The sequence below is a fragment of the Gracilinanus agilis genome, chromosome 1 (assembly GCF_016433145.1).
Source record: "Gracilinanus agilis isolate LMUSP501 chromosome 1, AgileGrace, whole genome shotgun sequence".
NCBI classification, from domain to species: Eukaryota; Metazoa; Chordata; class Mammalia; order Didelphimorphia; family Didelphidae; genus Gracilinanus; species Gracilinanus agilis.
Window position 1 is genome coordinate 14307582 of NC_058130.1, and position 27902 is coordinate 14335483.

Consider the following 27902-nt stretch of genomic DNA (forward strand, 5'->3'; position numbering starts at 1 on the left):
TCCTTTCCTTTCCTTTCCTTTCCTTTCCTTTCCTTTCCTTTCCTATCCTATCCCACTGAAGATATATCTTCTCAAATTTAATATAAATGCTAGCATATTGTTATTATTAAATCCCATCTTCTCAGTAACAAAATGGGGACAAAAACCCATGTCTACTGACTTCTATTAGAGGACCATGATGCAGCTAGGAGGCCTAATGGATAAAGTATTATGCTTGGAGTCTATTTTTATTTTATTTTATTAAATACTTTATTAAAATTAGAATTCTGGTGCCTAGGTTTTTTTTTAAACCCTTAACTTCTGCGTATTGGCTCCTAGGTGTAAGAGTGGTAAGGGTGGGCAGTGGGGGTCAAGTGACTTGCCCAGGGTCACACAGCTGGGAAGTGTCTGAGGCCGGCTTTGAACCCAGGACCTCCTATCTCTAGGCCTGACTCTCAATCCACTGAGCTACCCAGCTTCCCCAGGTGCTTAGTTTTTAATAAAGTTTATTAGAATTACTTGGATACATAAAAGAAGAGAGAAAGAGATAAAAAGACAGAGAAAAGGGCCTAATCTAGCTACCCACGTGGCTTTTCCAGCACCACCCCCAGCACAGAAGTTCCTTGGTAGAACTCCAGAGAGCCCCCAAACTTCCTGCTTAACCCTTTTTATCAGGGTCAAATTCAGGTTCACATACATAGTCACACACAGGTAGATGTCACTTAACCTCTGCTTGCCTCAGTTCCCTTAACTATAAAATGAAGGTAATAATAGCAACTACCTCTCTGGGTTGTAAAGATTCAGCAAAATAGTAATTGTAAAGCACTTTGCAAATCTTAAAACACTGTATAAATGCTGGTTATTTCTTATCATTTTATTATTATATTAGAGTATAATATAATATTATATATTATATCATATTATATAATACATATTATCTATAATAGATATGTTATATGCAATATAACACAGTATCCATTATATTATATATAATGATATATTTTAAAAGATACCATATATGTTATATTACTTTTCAATCAATCTATAAGCATTTATTAAATACCTATTATATACCAAGCATGGTGCTAAGTGCAGAGGATCCAAAAAGATGCAAAAGATAGTCTCCGTCCTCAAGGGACTTATGATCTAATAAAAGGAGACAATATGCAAACAAATATATATAAAACAAACTATATACAGAATAAATTATTAGAATTTATTCTATATTCTATATACAGCATTAATTAACAGCTGAAAGGTGCTAGAATTAGGAGAGGGCAGCTGTTGTTATTATTCTGCACTTTTGTATCCCTATTTTATAATATCTAGAGCAAGGTCTCCAATGTCTTGCACATTCAATAACTATATTTAAGGAAGAAGAGATCTCTATCTAGGAAAAAAATAACTTATAGTAAATTTCAAATTCAACAATCATTCATAAAAGATTTGTTACTTACACAACACTAAATTAGGAACTGGGGAGTGTAAGATTTAAATTAATGTCCATTAACTCCAAGTATTAATTTTATAAAGTTTATCAATAATCACTTGGAGTATAAGGAATAAAAACCTAATTATCTAACAAAAATAAGACCACGTGAGCAAATTCTCCTGCCACTCATCTCACACCACCTCCATAAAACATAATCAGGGGAAGAGAGAGCAAGAAGCGGGGGCTACACAAAATTATATCCTCCCTACGTCAGGACGTAAGGTGAGAAGGAAAGTGGATTGCTGGGAATTGAAGTCCTGGGAGCCAATTCTAATTACACAGGAGTCAACGGTAACAATCGCTGGACTCCACTTTCAAAGCTATTAGGGATAAATTACATAGGAGTCGAAGAGTAAATACAAGATTTATGCAAAGTGAGTGCAGAGTAATTTTGGAAAAAAGAACGAGCATCAGATAGACCTGGTGTATCAGGTATATCACGTATATGTGTGTGATCTTTGAGCTGAACCTCCAAGAGAACCAAGTATTTACAAGGCAGATGCAAAGGAGGAAAGCTTTCTGGACCATGGCAGTGTGTGAAGGCCCAGAGGAAGGAGTTGGAGTACTCTGCATAGGCAACAGCAAGGGAGCCAATTTAATGGGAATGTAGAGGACCCGATGGGGAATAATGTGAAATCCGTCTGGAAAAGGAGATTGGAGTCAAGTTGTAAAGAGCTTGGCAGGAATTTGTATCTCTCTTTGAAGCAGTAGGGAGCCAAGGAAGCTTCTGGAGTCATTTATAACCCAATTAGATGTGCACTTCAGGAATATTAGTTTTTTGGCTGAGTGGATGCATCAGAGAAGGAAAACACCAGATGTGGGAGGACCAATTCAGAGGCTACCGCAGACCTAGATGACAGGTGAGGAGGACCTGAGCTAGAGGGAGGTAGCTGTGTGAGTGGAGAAAAGAGAGCAGATGTGAGGAATGGAGGAATGGAAAAGCCCTTAACGACTTGCTATGTGTTAAGTGCTACACAATAATGCTAGGGATAGAGATACTAAGGCAAGACATTTCCTACTCTGAAGGAGCTTAGAGGGGGGCACTGAGAAGATAACCCAGGGGCAGTGGTGGCCTGGGGAGGGCTTTAGTTTGTGAATCACTGGGATGACGAATAGAGCCATAAGAAATAGACTGACACTATTTTCAGCAGCAAGGATTAATTTGATCATGGGTACAAAGCCAGCAACTTCCAGGTTGGGGAAGATTACATGCCCGGTATCCCAAAAAGATGACTGGGGCTTTAAGTGATGGATGGCTTGAGCTGGATGAGGCACTCACCATTCAGGAGAGCATGGGCTCAAGAGAGGCAGCTTCAGAGCTAAAAGATAATATGGAGATAGAATTGATAAGACTTAGAAACCAAATGGGGGGGGGGACAGCTAGGGGACACAGTGGACTAAGAGCCAGGCCTAGAGTCAGGAAGTCCTGGGTTCAAATATGACCTCAGACACTTCCTAGCTGGGTGACCCTGGGCAAGTTACTTCACCCTCAATGCCTAGCCCTTACTGCTCTTCTGCCTTGGAACCAATACACACTATTGATTCCAAGATGGAAGGTGAGGATTAAAAAAAAAAGATAGAGCCTTCATGTATGTATATCCACTAATGACAGAAGAGCATGAATAATGATCTGACCAAAAAGATAAGAAGGAATAGTCATGAGGGCAGCTGGGTGGCTCAGAGAATAGAGAACCAGGCCTAGAGATGGGAGATCCTGGGTTTAAATCTGGCCTCAGACACTTCCTGGCTGTGTGACCCTGGCCAAGTCACTTGACCCCCATTGCCTAGTCCTTACCACTCTTCTGCCTTGAAACCAATACTTATTTGATTGATTCTATGACAAAAGGTGAATCTTTTTTTTTTAAAGAAGGAACAATCTTACAAATAGGAGTGCTATGAAAACCTAGGGAGGATAGGATCTTAGTAGCATCAAGTGCTCCAGAATGGGTGAGAAGAATGAGAAAAAGTCACTAGATTTAGTAATTCAGTTTATTGGCAATCTCTAAGAGAGAATTTTCATTTATGGGATAGGAAGCTGTATTTCTTCTCTAATACTCCCAGCCTTCTAGTATAGACCCTCATCGCCTCACACCTAGACTAAGGCAATGGCTTCTGGGGGTTCTGATTGCCTCAAGTCTCTCCCCATTCCACTCTATATTCCATTCAGCCTAATGCGGTTTTTCCTAAAATTTAGTTCTGATCATGTAACTCAATAAACTTCCTTACCTTTAGGATCAAATACCGAATGCGCTGTTTGGCTTTCAAAGCCCTTCTTAAGAAGCCCACTCTTACCTCTTCCCACCATACACTTTCCTCCCCAGTGTATTTAATGAGCCACTGTTGGTATGGATGCTGCGTGCATTCACCTGGAAACAGGATACTGGATACCATGGTGTCTGAGGACAAGTTGAAGGAGTTGGGAGTGTTTCTTCAATGGATGATGCCTGCTCTCTCCCTTTCTTTGGAATAGAAGTCAGCTAGGTCTGCTTTGCCTTTGGACATGTTGCTTCCCTTTCATCTGACTCAGTTTCTAATGGCCCAAGGAGCCCCCACACTCCACTGGTTCTGCAAATTTGTAGCCATGTGTTCCTTGGCTGTGAATGATGTCCATGTCCCCATCTACATGCTTAGTGGGCCTGCATTGTGTTACAAATTGTCCCATAGATCTCTCTCTCTCTCTCTCTCTCTCTCTCTCTCTCTCTCTCTCTCTCTCTCTCTCTCTCTCTCTCTTTCTCTTCAATAAAAAGCCAGACTTAGTGACCAGAGATTATGAGCCTCAGATATTACCTAGCTATGTTACCCTGGGCAAGTCATTTAAACCCCATTGCCTAGCCTTTATCACTCTTCTGCAGATATAAAGTACCGATTCTAAAAAAGAAGGGAAGGGTTTAAAAAATTCTTACCTTCTCTATTAGGATTGATACTAAGTATTGGTTCCAAGGCAGAAGAGTGGCAAGGGCTAGGCAATGGGGATTAAATGACTTGCCCAGGGTCATACAATCAGGAAGTGTCTGATGGTAGAATTGAACCTAGGACCTTCCATCTCCAGGCCTTGGAAACATCTCTTCTTGTGGAAATTTGTTACACATTTTTGAAACCTTTCTCTGTGTGCTGGGTATTTTACTGAGTCTGGAGCCGGGGGGAGTTAGAGAAATCATGAAGCACCACCTCATGATTTAGCTTCTCTGTCTAGGTTTGAAGGTCATTGTTGGGGCCCTACTACGCTCAGTGAAGAAACTGGTGGATGTGATGATTCTGACCGTCTTTTGTTTGAGCATTTTTGCTCTGGTGGCTCAGCAGCTCTTCATGGGAAGTCTCAGGTACAGATGTATCAGGAAGACCTGTTTGAGATATGAATACGGTAAGTGTTTGTCCCATGTCAGTCAATAAGTTTTTATTAAGTGCCTACCATATACCAGGCGCTGTCCTATGTGCTGAAGCTACAAAAAAGTTCAAAGAGAGTCCCTGCAGCAAGTATGTGTGAGCACATGATAAGATGGGAATATTGAAAAGAGGAAAGGCACTAGATTTAAGGATTGGGAAAGGTCTCCTAATAGAAGGTGGGAATTTATCTGGAACTTTTAATTATCTGGTTTTATCTATATTGTCCAGTTGGTTTAGAGTTCTTGCGTAACAAGTTTATCAGTGAATTTCCAGACAGAAGTGTTTTGTCTAGATGTATGCATATGGGTATATGCCTGTGTGTGCACTGGCCAATAAGTGGAAGACTTACACAAAAATAGAACTCCAAGGCTGTGCCCATGGAGGATGATCAGCTAAGAAGATTTGCCATTTGTATTGTCACTTATTTCATGATTTTTCTTCCTTGTTGCTTCTTCTCTCTCATGTCTCTGATGAATCTCCCCTGAAGCTCCTCCAGGGCATCCTGGTTGGATCATGAAAGTCAGTGTGGACTGGGCACTCCTCTGGCTTTTTCATCAGCCCTTCAACAGAAGCTTTCTTTGTATTGTACCTCCCCCACCAATAGACTATCTAATCCCTGACCTCAATCTCCTTAGAATACTTGACTGTTAAGTCCTAGATCAATTTTTGCTTCTATTTATTCTATTACATGTATTTCTTTCTTTTCCAGACATGAAGAAACCTGACAACTGTTCATTTTATCAGGATGATGATGTATTTCTAGGTACAGAAACAAAGACTCATGCTCAGTTCATCTTTCTTGTGGTTTTTATTAACAATTTTCTAACCACGTGAATGGCCAAAGAACACAGGATTCATATGCCCTACCGACACATTATTGCCTGAATATTAGAGAATCAGTCCATGTAGTAGTTTGCCTGGAGCTTTAAACACCATTTCTGGCTAGAGAACATTTGAATCTTTGGGGTTTTATTCTGAGGTTGATGAAGAGAGTTGAACCCTTTTCCAAATATACCCATCTAGAATCAACAGACCCAATCACTTCTCAATAAACCAGTCATGAAGAGGCTATGTGAGGGGTCATACAGGGAAGACAGGTTGCATTTAGTGGTCTCCTCTGTCATTCTAGTAGTTTCTGTTTACATCTCTTCCTCTTTCTCTCCTCTGAGGGAAGGGCTTTGGTCTAACTGTACCCCCTCAACATCCTCAGACCTGAGGCAGGTGTCTGGATACAGCCATTCACTCTATACCTCTCCCTCCTCCCTCCAAACTTCTTTCCTTTCAACTCATCCACCTTTTATGAACACTTTCATTCCTTACCCTGTGTTCGACACTTTGAAATCAGAGCACACTTGGGGGCTCACATTATCCTCAGACAATTCTGTGATTTCTACATTTCTCCATGCCATTCCCCTTTACAGAAAACTGCACTGAAAAGAAAAGTGAAGGTTCATCTGAAGTAAGATTATGTGGCACCTGGATGGGGAACAGGTAAGTCAGCACTCCTCAGTCAGTAGGAATTCTGGGGTGGGTTGGTTGTCTTTCCCAAGCAGACTTTTTTTTTTGTCTCCATCTAAATAGTGTGATCACAGTGTTGCTTCTTGATACTATATATGGCAGAAAGGAGGACCGACATAAGGCATTAGATTGTATCTGTGAGTGACTTGTGTTCAGTTGTCCATAATGAAGCCTTCTTTGCTCCGTAATTGTTAGTTCGTTCTCTCTCTCTCTCTCTCTCTCTCTCTCTCTCTCTCTCCCTCCTTCCTTCCTTCCCTCCCTCTCTCCCTCTCTCTCTCTCCCTCCCTCCTTCCCTCCCTCTCTCCCTCTCTCTCTCTCTGTCCCCTCCACTTTAAATAATCAGGTGTTACACTTACCTTTCAGCTCATTGCATCTCATAATAGAATGGAAGCTCTTTTTGAGTAGGGTCTGTTCTGTTTTTGTCCTTGTAGTTCCATCACTTCACATTTAGGTGGTGCTTGATCAGTGTTTATTAAATGGAATTAATGCACTTTCTGGCTTGTCATTCTATGAACCATATCTTCATCTGTTAATTTGTTGTTGTTTAGTCATTTCAGTCAAGTCTGACTCTTTATAACCTCATTTAGAGTTTTCCTGGCAGAGATACTGGAATGGATGCCACTTCCTTCTCCAACTAATTTTATAGAAGAGAAAACTGAGGCAAACAGTGTTAATTGACTTGCCCAGGGTCAACAGCTAGTAAATGTCTGAGGCTGAATTTGAACTCAGGTCTTCATGATGCCAAGCCCTGCATTCTTTTTGCAGTGCCTCCCAGCTGTCCAGTTTGTTAATCTAAGTGGTGCTTATTTTCTGAGTTCAAAATTATTTTGAGGACATAAATTATAGCATTCTTTATTGACATTGGGCTTCCAATCCTAAAAGAAACACTTGAAACTTGATTACATTTTGAATTAATAGAGGGAATATTCAAATATTCTGGAGATACAAAAATACATTAGTTACATTATGCCCATTTTTGTACCATCTTTGAATATGTAACAGCAGGGCAGCTCTGATCCCCTAAAATCTGTGACCTTTGATGTTTAATTTAATCTTCTCTTCAGCCCATTCAGATATTTGGGTATTTGAGTTCTCTGCTCTCTCAGTGACTTCATTAACATCCTTGAGTTTAATTATCTCCTTATTGTTACATTTCATATCTATATGTCTAGCTCTGGACAGCTCTTGGGCTACATCACTATCTGCCTCCTAGACCTCGAACCAGAATCCCAACTTTTTTTCAAGGCTCCGCTCATGAGACTTCCTATAGGAGATGTTTCCTGTTTTCTCTAGCTGCTGGAGCTTTTCTCCCCAAGTTACCTTTTATGTGTTTTTTTATGTATGTATATTCATAATGTATATGTGAATGAATAAAGCATTTATTAAATGCTTTTTATGTATACAACCATGATCTAAGCATTAAGGATATAATTAGAAAAGTCCAACAGTCCCTACTCCCCAGGAATTTACCTTCTAAGGGGGCAGATAACACATTAGAGGAAGTTTCGACTGTGGGTCAGATGGAAAGGTCTGAAGGTCCTCAGGGAGAGGAGAAAATAGTAGATATTAATGTTTCTTTTTTAATGTCATCTTCACTGATATCAAACTATTTGGCAAGAAGGACTTGGTAATAACTTTCTTCTTTTCTAAACCCGTAACTTCTCACTTAGAATCAATATTGTGTATCAATTCTGTAAAATTGTAGAGAATTGGGGGAATGGATTCATCTGGGCCAATGTGATTAGGTTAACTGTGAGATAATAGAATCAGTCCAGGTAAAGCCTGTCCTGAGTTAACAAATACAGACCAGTATATACCAGGGATGGATGTTGGATTTATTAACAAGGGAAGGTAAAAAGGGAAGTTTGGATAATTCTAATCTAATGCCAACTACCTAAAAGCCCCAGATCTAAATATCTCTTCACAGAGATTTCTTCAGAGTGATTTTCCTACTTTACTCCTCTCTTCACTATCTAAAATCCCAATTCCTGTTCTTGGCTAAACCTAACACTAAACCCCCCTTTGCTGATTTTAAGGAAAGAGTCTGTGTAAGCCTGATAGGGCCCAAATAAGGTCCAAGATCCAAAAGGATCTAGGCCTGTTCTCACAATCAGATGCCAGATGGTTCAGGACCTCTCATCTCTAGGCCTGGTTCTCTATTCCCTAAACCATCTAGCTACACCAGTACTATTGATTTTTAAGAATTTATTTTATAACCTGAAATTTTACTGAAGTAACCATTTCATTTATTCTATGCTGATTCTTTAGGATTATTTAAATAAATCACTATGTCATCAGCAAAGAGGAATATTTTATCTTCTCTTTCCTTAGTTTTAGTTCCTTTAGTTCCTTTCTGTAACTACAACAATAATAGGTAGAGTGGCCATCCTTGAAGCTTTACGCCTATAATTATTAGGAAATTTTCCAGTGTATTCTCATTGCATATGAGGTTTGCTTTTAATTTTATTTATTTTTATGATATTAACAATTTTTCTATGTCTATACTTACAGAGCTTTTAGCATAAATAGCTATTGTACTTTGCCAATGACTTTCTCCTCATTTAATGAGATAATTATGTTATTTTGTATATTTTTATTTCTAAAATAACATATAATTAATTGTTATCCACCCTTGGTATAAATCCAATGTGGTCATAATGAGTGATTACTTGGATGTATTATGGTGTTCTGTTTGGCAGGATCTTATATTTACATTTTCAATCATTATTCATTAGGGATATTTGTGTATAGTTTCCCTTCTGTGCTTTAGCCTTTCATGGTTTATTTATTAGGACTACATTGGCATTTGATAGAATGTTTTCTTTCTCAGTTTTCAAGGATAATTTGTATAGTATTGGTACTAATTGTTTTTTAAAAATGTGTTAGAATTTTCCTGTGAATCCATAAGGAGCAGGAGTTTTTTTTCTTTGGTAATTCTTTTACAGTTAATTCTATTTCCTTTTCTGAGATTAGATTACAAAGTCTGCATCAGTTATGTCTCAAAAAGAATGAAAAAGAAAGAGAAAAACAGACATTGGAATCTATGCTCTGACACCATCTGAATTCTCATTGTTATTGTGGTTGGTCATTGTCTTGATCAGAGTTACTAAATCTTTGAAAGTTTATTCTCTTTACAATATTGTTGTTGTCATATAAATTGTTCTCCTTCTGCTCATCTCACTTTGCACCAGTTTTTTTCTAAAACCATCCTCTTCATCTTTTCATATATCATAATAATAGTCTATCACATTCCATATACCATAACTTATTTGGCCATTCTCCAATCAATGGACATTTCCTCAGTTTTCAATTCTTTATCACCACAATGAGTTGCTATAAATATATTTAAAATAAATCTGGGTCCTTTTCCTCTTTCTTTGATTCCTTGGGGGTGAAGAGCTAGTAGTGGTACTGCTGGCCAAATGGCATGTGCATTTAATAATCTTTGGGGCATAGTTTCAAATTGCTTTCCAGAATGTTTTGACCAGTTCACAATTCCACTAATAGCATCAAAGTACCTCTTTTCTCACAGCCCCTCCAACATTTGTCATTTTCCTTTTTTTTTTTTTTTTTGCCAACTTGGTCAATTTGAATGGGTATAAAGTAGTATTTCCGAGTTGCTTTAATTTGCATTTCTCAAGCTTTCCCCCTCCCCCTTCATATGACTAGCTTGTATTTCTTTCTTTGAAAATTGTCTATTTATTGTCCTAGACCATTTGTCAATTGGATAATCGTTTTTATGTTTGTAAATTTGACTTGGTTTCCTATGTAGCTTAGAAATGAGATCTTTATTAGAAAAACTTACTGCAAAGATTTTCCCATCAGTTTCTTGCTTCTCTTAATTTTAGTTGCACTGGTTTATTTATGGAAACACTTTTCCATTCTTTACAATCAAAATTATCCATTTTCTTTCTTGTGAATGCTTCTTATCTATTGTTTGCTCATAAACTCTTTCTCTACCAATAGATATGGAAGATAATTTCTTCCATGCTCCACCAGTTTATGATGTCACCCTTTATGTCTAAATCATGTACCTATTTTGAGTATCTTGGTATATAGTGTGTGAGATATTGGACTATACCTAGTTCGTGTCATACTATTTTCCCAATTTTTTCCAACTGCGTTTGTTCAATAGTGAGTTCTTACCTCAGTAGCTGGGATCTTTGGATTTATTAAGTACTAGGTTACTGCAGTCATTTTCTTTTGTAAATTGTGTACATAATCTACTCCATTAACCAACTGCTCTATTTCCTATCCAGTATCAGATTGTTCTGATGATTACCATTTTATGGAGTAGTTTGAGATCTTGAACTTCCAGATTGTTTTCCTTCATTTCCCCTCACCCCCACTGATTTCCTGTATCCTTTTCCTTTTATTCCTCTAGATGAATTGTGTTATTATTTTTTTTTCTAATTTTATAAAAGAATACTTTGGTTGTTTGATTGATTTAGTACTGAATAAGTAAATTAATTTAAGTAGAATTCTCATTTGTTTTATTGGCTTAGCCTGCCCACAAGCAACTAATATTTCTCTAATTGATCTGTCTTTATTCGTGTAAAAAGTTTTTGTAATTGGGTTCATATAGATCCTGTGTATGTCTTGGTAGATAGATTACCAAGTAGTTTATACTGTCTAAAGTTATTATAAATGGATAATTATAAATGGTCTATACTTTCTATGTCTTTCTGATATGTCTCATTCATTATATAGAGAAATACTGGTGATTTATGTGGATTTATTTAATATCCTGCAACTTTGATAAAGTTATTTGTTTTGAGCACTTTTTTAGTTGACTCTCTTTTGTCATGTTTCAATAATTTTCAATTATGTCCAGCTCTTCATGACCCTTTTGGGATTTTTTAAGGCAAAGATACTAGAACAGTTTGTCATTTCCATCTCCAGCTTATTTTATAGATGAGGCAACCGAGGTAAACAAGGTTAAGTGACTTGCTCAAGGTCACATAGCTAGTAAGTGTCGGAGGCTACATTTGAACTCAGCTCTTCCTAACTCTAGGTCTGCCACTTTATCCACTGTGCTGCCTAGCTGCCCTTAGTTAACTTTCTAGGATTCTCTAAATATACCATTATTTCAACTATGAAAAGAGATAGCTTTGCTTCCTTGTGGCCTACTCTCATTCTTTCAATTTCTTTTTATTGTCTTGTTGTCATAGCTAGCATTTCTGGTATGATACTAAATAATAATGGTGATCACAGATATCCTTGTTTCATCCCTTATCTTATTGGGAAGGCCTCTAGTTTATCTCCATTACAATGTTTATTCTTGGTTAGGTAGATCCTACTTATCTTTTAAAGAAAGGATCCTTTTATTATTATACTTTCCTTTTTTTTAATTGTCTATACTTTCTATTTATTTTAATAGGAATGGCCATCATGTTTTGTGAAAAGTTTTTTCTGCATTGATTGATATAATCCTGTGATTTTTGTTGTTTTTGCTATTAACATGGTCAATTATGTTTATAATTTTCTCAATTCTCAACCAGTCCTGCATTCCTGATATAAATCCAGCCTGGCCATAGTGTTTGATCTTCGTGACATATTTCTGCAGCCTCCTTGTTAATATTTTATTTAAAAATTTTGCACCAATATCAATTAGGGGAATAAGTTCAAATGTTTTTATCTCCTTTGATTTAGTTATCAGAATCATATTTGTGTCATAGAAGGAATTTACTAGGATCCTTTAACTATTTTAAATTTTCTTCAATTTATGTATTATTGAAATTAATTATTCCATAAATAAATGGTAGAATATGCATGTAAACTAAGGCAAAGAATCCATCTTCTACCTCAATATTAGGAATTTTCCCAACTAGTAGCTTAGATTATTACCTACCTCATAACTGTTTTTCTAGAATTAAGTCCCCAATGCCAAAGAGAAGGGACCATGTGGAGCTTAGGGGTTATTATATTTTGTGCAGGCTTAAAACTAGTTAATTATTGTAACCTAGAATTATAAATTTGGCTCCTTAACTGAGAGAATGGGGCGAAGGGGGAAGTAGGAGATACCTGAAGAGAAAAGAGGTTTGGCATAGCCGCTCTCTCTGAAGAGTGAGATAGGGAATCTAGAAAGGATGAACAAAAAGATTGCCTTACTTCATTGAAGGTCCACATCCACAAGCTGATCTTTGTCATTTCTTCCAGCTCTGCTCACCTGCATGTCAGTAGGATTGAGTGATGCAGAGGATGGCAGTCATCCAGGGCTGGAGTTTGGATGAATGAGCATCAACAGGACAAAGGGGCAAACATTTTGTGAAGAGTCAACAGTGTGAAGTTGAACTGGTTAATTATTATGGTCAACATTGCGAATTAAGCGAGAGCAAAACTAATGCTTTGAGGAAGGATTGAAGGGTGGAGGCATTGGCAGCCATCATGAGGCTGAAGAATAGTTTAGAAGGGTTGAGATAGAGGGGAGAGATCAAATGATAGGATAGTATGATCACATCAAGGACTGTCAGAGTCTTTGACAGACACAGAGCGGCTGTGGACAATGATGAGCTCCATCCAATGTGTGGCCATCCCTGTAGGTGATTGAAATGAAATGGAGGAAGGCCTTGTGGGATTTGAGGACAACCAAGAACTGGAAGGGTAGAGTATTTCGGGGAGCTTTATCATGAATATCTTGCTTGGAATACAGCTCAGCCAGGTTAGCTTTGAAATATGAGTGTACAAGAGATGGAAGCAAAGGCAGGTAATAGCTGATGACTTTGCAGCATGTCTGGGTTGTCATGGTTCCAGAAAGAGAATTGTCAGGAATGCTTGTGCTTAGAGTGAGAAGAGCCTGGAAAGGGATGCTCAGAACAATAGTAATACAAATGCTGTTGTTGTAGTTTTAGTAATATTGGGAGGAAATGGAAGATCCGTGAAGGGATAAGACCTTTGCCTAGAGTAGGTGGGAGAATAACTACTGACAAAAGAGAGAAGGTGGGACTCCTCAATACTTAATTAGTTTCTACTTTCTCACAAAGGATAATGAAGTTTGCACTGGAAATGATAGAACAAAAGTGACTAGAGTTGATTTAAGCTAGGTAAGGAGATGGTAAGAGAGAATGGAGTTACCTTTGGTGGATTCAAGTTACCTTGCTGAGGTGGACTAAGTATCCTATGTACTAAAAGATGTGGTTGTTGTCAGTGATATTTGAAAAATCCTTGAAAATTGGAGAAGAGATGGGCAGCTAGGTGGCTCAGTGGATAGAGACCTAGGCCTAGAGACAGGAAATCCTGGGTTTAAATCTGACCTCAGACACTTACTAGCTGTATGACCTTGAAGATCTGAGTTTAAATCCTGTTTCAGATATTCAAAAGCTGTATGAGATCTGGGCAAAGTGAAGTTCCTTTGCTTTCTGTGCCTCAATTTCTTCAGCTGTAAAATAGGGATGCTATCTCTGAGGACTGTTATGAAGATTACATGAAATAAAATAAAGTGTTTTGCAAACCTCAAGGGCCATATAAATACTAGCTATTATTATTCTTATTCTCCTCCCATGGAGCAAAGGAAGCTGACTGCTTTTTCCTCTGAGGATCCAGACTGTTAAATAACTAGAGCTACTCAGAGAATCTTCTTCCACAGTTCTTTATCTACATCTAATTCTTCAGACTCTTTGCTTTCCTGCTTCTGGGTTGTATGCTATCTCTTCAGAGCAATTTTCTCTTTTGTTTGGTCCAGTGGACCTTCTCACCCATCCTGCTGAGGAATTCTGCCTGGTAAAACTGGAGAGAAAAGAGGCGGACCTGCCACCCATCCTCCTTCTCTTCTAGCAGGGAGAACTACTTGCAAATCTATGCACACCTAATTATTATTTATCCCAGTTAGAGATACAGACCTGCCAGATCTCTTAGGTCATTCAGATGGCTCCCTTCCCTTTCCCCCTGCTGAGACAGAAATCTGCAGGAACTTGTGACTCTCCATGGCGGCTCCTACTGCCCTCTCAGCAAACTGCTCTTACATTCATTGACTACATCACAAGATGACAACGTGGAACTCAAGGAGACTCATGTTCTTCTGCCTCCATGCTGTGCTCTTGGCAAGGCTGGCCTTTGGGTTATAATTTAAAGTCCTGATTTTCCCAAATATTGTGCCCTTCTGTGAAGGTGCTGCTGCCTAGGCAGCCTGCCACAAAATCCCCAACATTAGAATCACATTTGATGACAGAGGCGACAGCATTCACTCCAGAAAGCCCTAAGATTGATTCCGAGAAGAAGGAAGGAAGTCCGTTAGCCCTACCCCATTGGGGGTCCTTCTGTGTAGGGGCTGATGAAACCAAGAGGATTTTAGGAAAACGAATCTGCTTGTGGTTGGTGTGTGGGTTAGGAGAACCTGGAGGTGAAGAGAGGAGGAATGTAAGGATAAGTTCAGGCACTAGAGAAGAGGGCTACTTAAAAGAGCAAGAGGTCCACCCCAGGGACCCTCTGGGGATCATGTACTTTGGAACAACTGGGGAAATAAAGAACAATCGCTCGAGGATTTTCATGACCAGATTTATTCATTTCCCAAGTAGCCAGAGTGATGACGGAAAAAACCCCCAAAACCAAACAATTGTTGTCCAGGACAACTGAGCCATGAGCCACATAATGCCTTCTCTTTTCTTTTTTGTTCCCTCTGTAGATCATGCTGCCCTGACTTTGTGTGCTGTAAAACGAAGATCAGCCCTGATTACAGTTTTACAAACTTTGACCATTTTGGTTGGGCCTTTCTTAGCATGTTCCGAGTGATGACTCAGGATTCCTGGGAACGCCTTTATCAGCAGGTACCGAGTGTCCTGTTAAACGTGGGGTGCAAATCTTTACCTGGTTTCTTCAAGCCAAATTTAAAATGACATTTCACTTTACTTCAATTGACTTTAAATGAGCTGTTGAGAATCACTCCCTAGAGGTAGGCGGACTATAAGAGGCTACTTTCAGCAAGTGACTTACTTGAAAGGTGTCAACGTTCCTCTTGGCCTCAAAATCCTGTCTTTCTCCTGCCCTTCTGTCCCCCCCCCCAAAATAAACAATCAAGACACAGTATTTGAGGTTAAGTAAAACCTACTTTATTCACTCTTTCAGGTTAAACATTGGGGAATCTCCATGGTTTTTTTCTTTTTTAAACCCTTACCTCCATCTTAGAATCAATCCTGCATATTGGCTCCAAGGGAGAAGAGGGGTGAGGGCTCAACAATGGTGGTTAAGAGACTTGATCAGGGTCACACAGCTAGAAAGTGACTGAGGCCCCATTTGAACCCAGTACCAAGATCTTGTTTCTAGGCCTGGCTATCAATCCACTGAGCCACTTAGCCTCCCCCAATCACCATTGTTCTTTAAGGATCCAAATCCCCACTTCAGGGTAGGGGGAGGTAAGAAATTATTGCTAACCAGTCTTAGAATTTATCTCTGGCATTTCACATCACTGATAATCTCATACTTTTGGATCTTTTCTCCTTTCTACACTATAGACATCACATTTAGTCAATCCATTAACAACCATTTATTAATTGCTTACTATATTCTGGACTCTGAGATAGTTGGAAGGTTTGGTACAGACTGGTAAAGTTTTTTTTTTTTTTTTTTTTTTTTTTTTTTTTTTTAAGACTGGGAAGATTTGAGTATGTTTGAAGGCCATAAGGAAGGGAATCAGTGGACAAGGCAAACTTGAAGATTCAGACTCCTGCTAGATTCAATCTCAGTTTGCTTCCTTTTCACTGATCACTTGATTTGCCACATGCCAACCTACAGGCCTCTCATAAGATGGTGCATAAAAATTTTATTTAAGAAAGAGCCAGCCATTTTCTTTCTGTCTTTTTAAAAACCCTTATCTTCCATTTTAGATTGATTCTAAGGCAGAAGAGCAGTGTGGGCTAGGCCATGGGGGATAAGTGATTGAACCAGGGTCACATAGCTAGAAAGTGTCTGAGGCCAGATTTGAATCTAGAACCTCCTTTCTCTAAGCCTGATTCTCTATCTACTGAGCTACCTCACTGCCTCCCATGAAAGACCCAGCCATTTTCTAAACATTTCCAAATTCTTTTCGAAGAACTTTGTTTTTGTCTCTTGGCCTCCCAGTCTGATCCCTTCTAGTTGTAGGGTTTCTGGCTTATTTTTAGTTTTGCTTCATCCAAGAAGCTTGGACCAGGCTTTGATGATGCCATGAACAGCATCACTATACCTCAGTTTCCTCTCTGTGTGAGTCCTATGGACCCCTTTTCTCACTGATGAGTTCTTCCCAGAGCTTCATTTTGAGAAAGATTCAGAACAGCATTTTTCATTCTAGACTTTACCAGCACATTTCCATGGGTATCCTGACCCTTTTTCAGCTTCTCTTTTATAATATTCTCTTCACCTATAGGGAAGTAAGCACCTTGAGGGCAGGATTATCTTTCTATTGCTTAGCACAGTGTCTGGTACATAGTAAGCACTCAATAAAATGCTGACTGACCAGACTGGTCTCAAATTTTTCCTTTAGCAAGCAGCAAGAAGGGATCTAGGTCATTTAGATCATCTGCTATGATATAATCTGAAGAGAGACTTATTTCAATCTTTGTTAGGCAAAGGAGAATTTTTTTTCAAACCCTCACCTTCCATCTTAGAATCAATACTGTGTATTGGTTCTAAGGCAGAATAGTGGTAAGGGCTAGGCAATGGGGGTCAAGTGACTTGCCCAGGTTCACACAGCTAGGAAGTGTCTGAGGTCAGATTTGAACCCAGGACCTCCTGTCTCTAGGCCTGGCTCTCCATCCGTGAGCCACCCAGCTGCCCCCCAAAGGAGAATTTTTAAAAAATTACCGTTCCCTGGACTTGAGCTTTATAAGAAGTTCTAGGAAATGATTTTCCAAGGGGACAAGTGGCAGGGAGAGAAAATGAATTGTTGTTCATTAAATTTTTTAAAAATCATGTGTAGGATAAAGTAGTATAAAAAGCTATTTTATAGGTAATTTACTTTTTGTGTGGATGCAGCTGTTACTCTCTTGGGCTTTGAGTTCAATTCAAAAATTAAATTAAAAAATGAATGGTCAGTGTTGTTTTTTCAGACTCGAAGAGAAATATTCTTGTTCTCCAGCTTAAGGATGCTTACTGAAATATCAGAATATGGAAAAAATCATGTTACTTTACCTTGTATACTTTCTTTTGACCCACTGCCCTGCACGTTTCAGGGGCTTAAGAAATATGTTTAACTGAAATGAATTCATCCAGAGGTTGGATGTCCACTTGTCCATGAGGACCTGGGTTCAGATTCTGTTTCTGATGCTTACTGCCTTTGTGACCTTGAGCAAATCACTTAACCTCCACCATCCTTAGTTTTTTTATCCGTAAAATTGCCTCCAATATTCCTTCTTTCTCTAAATTTGACAAACTGACTTTAATGCCCAGCTTCAAATTCTTGCTTACCTCCAATCTCTATTAGGTGGAGTATGGCTAGGTTTTTTGGGGGGTGAGTGATGCTGGTGGAAAAGGGCTTATAAATATGAAGTATATACTTAGTGCCAATATATAGTTTAGCATTCTGGACTTCCTTTTATTAGTGTTTCTCCTCCTCTTTCATACATTTTGTCTAGACTATCTAGGTAACTTTGCACCAGTTTTCTAGCCTTCATCCAAATGTCCTTATATGAATCTTTTTTATTCATACATTTGGTCGTCACTTTGTTTTATTCAGCTCCCTTAAATGGCTCCTGCTCTGTAAAGTCCAAATTGCATCACTCGGTGACCACGGCTCACCATCACATTGCACCACTTCACTTTTCCAGTCTTATTTCATCCTATTCTCCTGCATGCACTGTGTGCTTCTAGGCCCACTGGCCAAACTACTTGTCATTTTGCGTGAACAAACCTCCTAGTTTTGGGGTATCCTGCCATACTTGGAAAGTCTTCCTTCTTCCCCGTCAGTTGTTGAAATCGATTATTTAGTCTTTCCAGCTCTCTTTAGTAACTGCTTCTTCCATGAAGACTTCTCTCATTCCTCCAGTCAGTAACGCTCTTTCTCTGCTTTAAAAAATTATTCTATAAAGACAGAGAAGGTGCCATCTAAATGTTGGTTATCACCCTCATCATTACTGTTATTATCATCATTATTATTTCTCTGATGCACAGAGTTATTTGGTTGGCACTGTAGTTATTCTGTGAGGTGCAAACAAAAGACGATAGACTGTAGGCTCACTGAAGACAGGACCTGGTCTTATCTCAGCCCCGAGCACAGCGCTCTGCCCAAAGTAGGCACTTACTGAGGTTTGGTTGTTGTTTGTTTGGTTTATTTTTGAGTTGTTGTATTGACCAAAAAATCCTTTGAGGATCAACGCAGAGACTCTGCTTTCATCTGCTCTGCGCAGACTCTGCGAGTTGCCGGGCCATATGCCGTGGTCTTTTTTGTGGTCATCATCTTCCTGGGCTCCTTTTACCTGATTAACCTGACCTTGGCTGTTGTCACCATGTCATACGAAGAGCAGAATAAAAATGTGGCGGCCGAGACGGAAGCAAAAGAGAAAATGTTCAAGGAAGCCTTGCAGCTACTGAAGCAAGAGCAGGAGGTGGGTACCACTGGGATGTGAGTGGCTAATGCTGGGGATGCTGCTCATCTCGTGGAGGCCAGCGTTCAGGGCTCTGTGCGTGGGGCTCAGAGTCAGGAGAAGAGAACTGCTTTATGCTCCTGTTTTTATTGCTGCCTACCCGGCTCTCATCACGCTGCTAGACCACTTCACTCTATGTTATCAATCAGTAAGTGTTTAGGACTGAAAATCAGCCAGGCTCTGCTAGGCACCGGGGATTCAAGGACGAAAAAGAGACAACCCCCTCCTGAAGGAGTTTACATCCTTTTGAGGGCAACAACAGGCATAGACAAAAGGAAATAAAAACCTACAAAATGCACAGTAGTGAGGTGGGGTGGGGGCTACAAATGGGCAAGCCACTACCTGGGAGAATCAGGGGAAGCCTCCTGTAGGAGGTGGCATTGAAGGAAGCTCCAAGATTCGAATGGTAGAAATGAGGGAGAAGTGGTCTTAGATTTCTTTTCTGCTAAAGATTTGCTGCTTGCCTCAGAGGAAAATGAGGGGATTTAGTAACTGAAAGACTAAGGCCCTGTGCCAGCCTCGGTCAGGGAGGAGAGATCCACTCCCAGAGAAATGACCATGTCAGGGTCTTTTGAGCCATAAACACGCAAGAAACCACCTGCTAGAACGTGGGTGAGCTTTGATTTGTCTCAGCAGAGCAGATATGACCGCAAACAAAACTGTGTGTCATCGCAAAGTGAAACGCATCACCGTATTCTCAGGCCACTAATGATGGCAGTGGCTGGGGAGCAGTCTAGGGTCCGAGTGCAATTGGGGCACATGTCAGGGACGGGACCTCACTGAGCATATTTCTGCCTTCTCCAAGGAAGAAACCAAGTCCTGGGCTATTTTTTCTTTTTGCAGTGGGGTGTGTGTGGCTTGGCCTTGTCTTCTCTTCTGTAGGATGGAGATCTAAACTCTTTAGTTTCTCTGCGGGTCAGTAGCTATAAAATGCAGATTCAGGTATATTTGCAGCTATAGATCTTTTGGTATTCAAGGGACTCATGTAGTGGCATTTGGGAAAGAATTTGGGTCCTGTTGCGCTGCCAGAGGGAGCGTGTGCCCCCTTTGCCCATAGAAGCAGCGTGGAAGATGTTCCAGCAAACAATTCCTTTTGGAAAAGAAATGTCTGATATCATTAGGGCTTCTCTCCCCAGTGAATTGGGGCTCCTCTAGGGCAGGGCCATACGCTGGTGCTCCCTAAAGCCGCTGGCACAATTTAGGTTCTGTGTAATCTTTGGGGCCTGATGTTTGTGCCGGGCCTGTTAGTTCCTGAGCTATGTGAGGCAGCGCGAGATCTCCACCAAAGGGGCTTGCTCGCATCCCAGCTGGAGGCAGGGTCTGGGGGAGTCACAGGATCTCTCCCTTGGATGAATGAAGGGCTTCTCATTTTGTTCTGTTCACACCTGCTTTGCTGAGCAAATCGAGACTCATCCGCATTCTAGTAGTTGACTTTTTAAGTGTTTTCAGCCTAAAAAGTTCCTGGCACGGTGGCCGTTCCTCCGGGAGTGACTCTCTCCTCACTGGCCGAGGCTGGTCCTTGATATCAGCATTTGCTGGGCCAGACCTTGAAACCCTGCCAGTTCTTGAGGTCCTTTAAGAGCTTATTCTCACTCAGAATAAATAGGCTTTGAGCATCCAGAATGGCTTTTCATGTGCCATAGTGAGGTCCATTTTACATAAAATGCCCTTAATGTATTAATGCAATAATGTAATATGATAATAAGGCTGGCATAGAAAACGGGCCAGCATGGGTGGGTTGTGATGTGCACTGGCAGAGAGAAGTCTAATGCAGGGAGATCCCAGACTCACTGGAGAAGGAGAGGAGAAGATAAATCCCAATGCCAGGCACATATGCCAGGTGCTCAGAGTGCGACGAGGGGCACAGTGACGGGGAGGAGACATCACCAGGATCTAGCTGGGCTGGGGGGTGGGTGTTGGCGGAAGGAGCGGCTCTTGATGGATCAATGATTTTTTTTTTTTTTACATTTCCAGACTCTAGTTGCTATGGGAATTGATAGGAGTTCACTTAATTCCCTTGAAACATCCTCCATTTCTTGCCAAAAGAGAAGCCTGTTTGGCAACAAGAAGAGGAAATCTTTCCTTGTGGCAAATTCTGGGCAAGTTCCAGGGCCACCATCTGATCCTGATGAAAGTGTCCAAACAAAGGTACAGCCAGAGTCCATGGAACTGGGGCCACTGTAGCAGCTGGGATCCCGGGCTTCTCTGGGGGGCAGCTGATTCCCCATTGAGTGGGGAGGGGAGAATGAGCATGGAGAGGGAGTCAGTCAATCAACAAACAGTTATTAAGTGCTACATGCCAAGTACTGTGCTAATTCCAGAGATCCCTGCCCTCCGGGAACCTCCGTTCTAATGAGGGAAGCCAGCATACAAATGACTATTTCTATAATAGCGATATACAGTGATATGCAATGGAAGATAATCAGAGCATTGAGGTTCTAGCAGGGCAGAATGGGGGGAAGGTAGAGGTAGAAGGAGAAAGATCCTATGTAGAAGGTGGGATTTGAGTTAGGCCTAAAGGAATCTAGAGAAGCCAGGGGGCAGAAGGGAGGAAGAAGAGCATTCAAGGCATGAGGGTCAGCCAGTGCAAAGACTTGGAGATGGTAGATGAAAAGCTGTGAGGAAGAGAGAGAACGTCAATGAAACTCAATCCTAGAACATGTAGAGGGTAAGTGTAAGAGGGCTGAAAAGGCAGGAAGGGGCCAAAAGCCAAAGGATTTTAGATTTGGTCCAGGTCATGCTAGGGAACCCCTGGAGTTTATTGAGTTGGTGGAGTGGGGGTGGCCCAGTCAGACCTGCCCTTTGGGAAAATCACATCAGCAGCTGAGTGAGCAATGGATTGAAGTGGGCAAAGAGGCTATTGCTATAAGCCAGGGGTAAGGCGAGAGGAGCTTGCACGAGGGTGGTGGCTTTTCAGTGGAGAGAAGTAGACAGACGAGAGAGAGATATTGGGTATGTTGGGTGAGTGTGAATGAGAAGCCAACAGTGGCATCAAGGCTGAGAGCCTGGGAGCCTGGGAGACTGGAGCTACCTTCGACATTAAGAGGAGAGCCTGGGAAGAGGTCAGGGTTTGGCAGGAAAAAGAGTGTGTTCTGTTTTGGACATATTGAGTTTGAGATGTCTTTGGGATATCCAGTATGTCCAAAAGGCAATTGGTATTGTGGCACTGGAGTTCAGGAGGGAGACCAAGAATACATACACATGCATATTTATATATGTGTCTACATACACTCATGTATACATACATGTAAGGATAGCCAGGAGGTGCAGTGGATAGAATGTTGGGACTGGAGTCAGGAAGACCTGAATTCAAATCCAGTCTCAGCCATTTTCTAGCTGTTTGACCCTGGGCAAGTCACTTTGCCCTGTTTGCCTCAGTTTCCTCATCTGTAAAATGAGCTGGAAAAGGAACTGGCAAGCCACTCCAGTATCTTTGCCAAGAAAACCCCAAATCAGGTCACAAAGAGTCAAATGCAACTGAAATCACTGAAGGCAATTTAAGGCAAAATTGTCATAAATGAACATTTGCCCAATAATGTGACTGACTTGTAGAACATACTGAGCACCTGACTCTCAAGAGGCTCCCATAGACCAGGCATACAATTACGATGGGGCATGATCTTTGTTCTCAGCAAGCTCATAATTGTTTTGTCATTGTTGTACAGCAGCAGATTCTGAGCCAAACCAAGCGCCTATCACAGAACTTATCCCTGGATTATTGGGATGAGCACAAAGACACCTTTCAAAGGCAGCGAGCCCTGAGTGCCGTCAGCATTGTGACCATCACCATGCAGGGTGAGTGCTGTTGCCATATGTTTCTGCCCTTTCTATAAGGAGGCAAAATGGAGTTAATGCATATTTTCCGGTGCTTTTCTATCTCCTCTGTTTCTGCCAGCCCTCACCCCTTAGTCTTTTGCCATCTCTTAGATTGTTGCTCCTTGATCTGTTTTGGGGATCAATTGTTTTAATTTTTATTGTTATAATTTATTGTAATTTATTGTAATATTTTTTTGTAATAATTTTTGTAATAATTTTTAATTATTAAAAATATTTCATTTTTCTTCAATTACATGAAAAAACAATTTTAAACTTTTTTTTAAAAGTTTGAGCCAAATTCTTACCATTTGCCTCTCCTTCTCCTGCCCCTTCCTAAGATGGCAAACAATCCACTATAGAGGTTACGTGTGTAAAAGTTTAAAACATCTGTCCATATTAGTCATTTTGTGAAAGAGAACTCAAACAAAAGTGAGGCAATAAAATTGGTTTGGAGATTATAGTTACTAGATTTTCTTTTTCTTCTTTTTTCAAATTTTCTTTTTATAGTCCATATGTTGGTGATTCATTTTCTATCTGTTCCATTCCAATTTGCAGGCCATTCAGTTATTCCTGGATGGTTTCCTATCATCTAAAGTGTCCATTTTCCTTGCCATACTTTCCTCCTTAGCTTCTCCATCATTCAGATCATGTTTCATCTCCTCTAGGTACTAGGTCAGTCCCTGCAGCCAGGGCAACTGAGTCTGATAGTATTGACCACATTCCACATCCCTGGCTCTTTACTTCTCTGCAGAGAGGAGGAGAGTGTGTTCTTCCCCACTGCTTTTCAGACCCTGGGCCAGTACACAAAGAACCACCATTCATATTTTCCTGAACAATTCACACCTTTTTCATTGATAGAGCTGTAAGGTTGGCAAAGTAGCTTTCTTGTGAAGACATTTATGACTATGATTATCCTCCTTTTGCTGATGAGGAACTGAGGTTTTGAGACATTGACTTGCTCATAGTCATCCAATAAGTTTGGGAGGCAGGCTTTGAACCAAGATCTCCTGACTCTTGAGTCAGTTTCTCTTCTCACTATGCAATGTGCCATTGACTTAAAAAAAATCCAAATCCTTACTGTCTGTCTTAACAACTCTAAGATGGAAGGGCAAGAGCTAAGCAAATATGAGATTAAATAACTTGCTCAAGATTACAGAGCTAGGAAGTGTCTGAGGGCAGATTTGAACCTACATCTTCCTGACTCCAGACCTGGTACTCCATCCACTGAACCCCTAGGTGCCCATTGACTTTAGTCTTACTCATAATGTTTCCTTAGAGTTTCCTCAGAGGTTGGTAGGTCCCAGGATTCTGAGTCTTTCTACATAACTAGGATATGGATGGTATTAAAAAGATGGATTTTTGTGTTTGTAAGTAGCTTAGGCTCCTTGAAAACATGGAACCATGTTCCATGACATGCCTTTGCTTGGCTTTTTCTTTATTTCTGGTATCTATTATTTAACTGATTCTTTTCTTTTCTTTTCTTTTCTTTTCTTTTCTTTTCTTTTCTTTTCTTTTCTTTTCTTTTCTTTTCTTTTCTTTTCTTTTCTTTTCTTTTCTTCGCAGAGTATGAGAAATCACAACAGAAATGCCTTCCTTGCCGGAATAACTTTGCCTCCAGATATCTCATTTGGGAGTCCTCTCCTCTGTGGCTACGCATTAAAAGAGTGGTGGAATTTGTTATTATGGATCCCTTTGCTGACCTGGCCATCACCATTTGCATCATCCTCAACACTGTATTCATGTCAATGGAACACTATGGACAGGGAAAAGACTTTGAGAAAATGCTCAACATAGGAAATTATGTAAGTGTGGGCACAGTCTTTTTATGGCTTTTATTGACATAGCACTTTGAAGTTGACAAAGTACTTTGGTATCAATGATCCTGTGGCACAGATAGTACAGAGTTGGTCATCTTCATTTTACAGATGAGGAAACTGAGGATGAGAAACATGCAGAAGATTAGGAAATAACAGAGCTGGCCTCAAACTTGGATTTTCTGACTAAAAATCCTCAGGTCATTCCATTATTCTGCATTGCCTTACAAGTCCTGGGAGCCATCCTCTGAAACCTGGAATGGTGCCCTTTTTTATGAGTGAACCAGAAAAAAAAATATAGAGGGTCACAGCCAGGTTTTCAGGCAATGGGAATGGTCAGATCTCAGGGCCCCAGAGGAAACTGTAAATATTACAAGAAAAGGAGGTTTGATACTGAAAGACTATGGAGTCACACAGAGTGCCCCAAGATATGGTAAATTCATCGGTACTGAGCCATAACCGATGAGGAGGATCAACACAATTTTACTTGCCATGTATACTTCAACAGTCTCATGTTTCATAATTTTATCAATGTATTTCTCCTACTGAGAATAATCAAGATAACAATGATGACAGTAATAGTAATCACGAGTAGCCATAAGTATAAGTGCTTTAAGATTTGCAAAGCACTTTCTAAATGTCATCTCATGGGATTTTCACAATACCCAGTGAGATGGGTACTATTATTATTTCCACGAGGACCCTTGGCCACAGGGATGACGTTACATAGCTAGTAAGTGTCTATGGTAGGATTTGAACTCTGATTCTTCTTGAATCCAAGTCCAAATAGCAGTGTTTGTGAACTGATCTGGACAAAAAGGAGACAAAAATAAAAACATCGTTTGATAGCTAAACCTCCACTGGTAAGCTTCTCAGGGCTTAGCTAGACCGGTCTGTAGAAAAGAGACAGATAGCCCCTGGGTGGCCTCTGCTCAAAGTCTTTCTTTAGCGCTGTTGGATGCCTTTTGAAAACCCAGAGTCATTAGACTGAAATAATCATGAATGGATCCATACTGTTTGGAGCTCTGGGTCTTGTTGAGTACTTCCCTTCCTCATGACTTCAAGTTCTGTTTTTGTTTCTGTGCTTGAATGACTTGATATCAGTGACTTGAACAGAGGATTTGTAGATGACCTGAAGCTGGGAGGGTTTGGGAACTTCTTGGGTGACAGTCAGATCTGAAAAGAGTTTCATCGAGCAGAGGGATGGGTCACACCTAGTAAAATGCAGTGCTGTTGTTGCTGTTGTCCTTCTTATTATTGTTCAGTTGTTTCCAACACTTTCTGACCCCATTTGGGGTTTTCTTGGCAAAGGTACTGGAATCCTTTGTCATTTCCTTCTCCAGCTCACTTTATAGGAGAGAAAACTGAGGCAAACAGGGTTAAATGACTTGTCCAGAGTCAGCTAGTGAGTGTCTTGAGGCTACATTAGAACTCAGATTTTCCTGACTTCAGGCCCACCCTACTCTCCACTGTGCCACACAGCTGTCCCAAATGAAATGTAGTGAGTGTAAATGCAAAATCTTACACTTAAGTTCAAGAAATAAACTTCAGAACTGGAGGAAGGCAATGAGTGAGAGACACCTTAGGCCATATCCCCAAAGGCAGCAAAATGAGCAATAGTGGATAGAAAAATGGAAAGAAACCATTACAAATTAATTTGTCGTTTCCCCCTGGTTTCCCCCTACTTTTCCCACAGCCTGAGAACATGTTGGTTAGGGAATCTCTCAGGTTTTTGCAGATTATCCACTTTTAGGTACAAGTCTTTTTTTTTTTTTATGCTGTAGCTCTTTTAATAAAGTCTTGGGGTAGATGGAGAACCTAGTTCCAACCTTGGTGGTCTGAGATAATAGAGTGCAGTTGAGGGAGAGACATAGCAGATAGAAGTCCTTAAAATGGAAAGAAATGGTAGTAAGAAATATGTTTGTAGCAAGAATGTTTTAGAAAATTTAGAAGAATTCTTAATAAATAAAATCTGATTTTAGGACAATCTTAAAAATCAATGAATAAGTATTTGATAGTAAAAGAGATTAAGTCAAAATCAATTTAAGAAAATGAAGGTCCTAAACCAATTTGTAAGGTTCCCTAAAGTGGCAACTCTAATCAAGAATTAAGTGAAAATATAAAAAAAAAAACCCAGATATTCGAGGTCTTAAGGAAAACCCCAGGAAGTATAAGACCAGGAAATTAACAGAAATCAGAAATATTCTTTAGAATTATAGATTCTCTGAAAAAAGATGATGATGGTATTAGAACACCTAAATTAGTGACAGAATGGAAACTGATAGAATAAAATAAAAAGCTGTGATTGGGAAAATTCAAGGTTTGCAAAACACGAATGCTGAAGTTGAAGATTGCATACAAAGAGATAGTCTAATGATTTAGTGATCTCAGAAAATTTCATGAACATGAAATACTATTCTCAGAAATCAACCCCTCCCAAATTGTCTAATAGTAGAAGCAGAAGACAAAGTTCAGATCCACAGAATCTACAGAACACCAACTAGAACACACAAGTTTAATTCACCAAGAAAAATTATAGTCAATATTTAGAACTGATATTTCAAAGAACAGATTTTACAGACCCCAAGGGGGGGGGGCAAAATCTTTACATTCCTTGTAAGCAGTAGATTGTGGTATTTTGTTTGCTTATCTAACTCATTTTATTGGATTATTAAGTTGACTCACATTTGAAGTTATAAGATATTTCCCTCCAATTTTTCCAATTTTTTTCTGAATCAGGATTATTATTATTATTACTTTTTGCTCCCCTTCATTTTTCTTAAAGGATAACCTTTACATTCTGTCTTGGAATGGATACTAAGTATTGGTCTAAGGCAGAAAAGCAGTAAGGGCTAGGCAATTGGAGTTAAATGACTTGCCTAGGGTCACCCAAATAGGAAGTATCTGAGGTCAAATTTGAACTCAGAACATCTTGTCTCTAGGCCTGGATCTCTATTCATTGAACCAGCAAATTGTCCCTTCCCTTTCATTTTTAAAGACAATACTTCCTTCCTATGATTATTATTGCTTAATGTATTTGAAAATAACTTTTGGCCCATGCTTTCTTCCTCTCATCCTCACTCCCCACCCTTCAATTTCTTATCCCTTTCCCTAGTATTGGAGTTTAAAATCTTGATTTCTCTATCTTGATTTACATAATTCTTCCCTTCTCCTCCTCCTTCTGTTTAGCAATTGATTCAAAACCCTTCTCTTTTCTTCCTCTTCACTTTCTTTTGTTAGTCTTCTTTTTGTTAGATTTATTTTCCTTTTTCTGCTCCCTTATCTAAGAATTTCTTTCTATTGTTCTCTTTATTAATTCTTTCCCTTTCTGTATAGTTTAACTTTTTA

At 39.9% G+C, this 27902-nt stretch overlaps 1 protein-coding gene across 1 annotated transcript in view; it reads left to right on the top strand.

Moving 5' to 3' along the window:
- The window catches only part of SCN11A (sodium voltage-gated channel alpha subunit 11), a 198131-nt gene that overhangs the window by 79609 nt on the left and 90620 nt on the right, over positions 1–27902 (top strand). Inside the window, exons 2-8 of the mRNA XM_044675509.1 lie at positions 4665–4832; positions 6277–6346; positions 14994–15135; positions 18688–18885; positions 20899–21072; positions 22590–22719; positions 24304–24542. Of these exons, the coding sequence (XP_044531444.1) occupies positions 4665–4832; positions 6277–6346; positions 14994–15135; positions 18688–18885; positions 20899–21072; positions 22590–22719; positions 24304–24542 (1121 nt within the window). The remainder of the gene's footprint in view (positions 1–4664; positions 4833–6276; positions 6347–14993; positions 15136–18687; positions 18886–20898; positions 21073–22589; positions 22720–24303; positions 24543–27902) is intronic.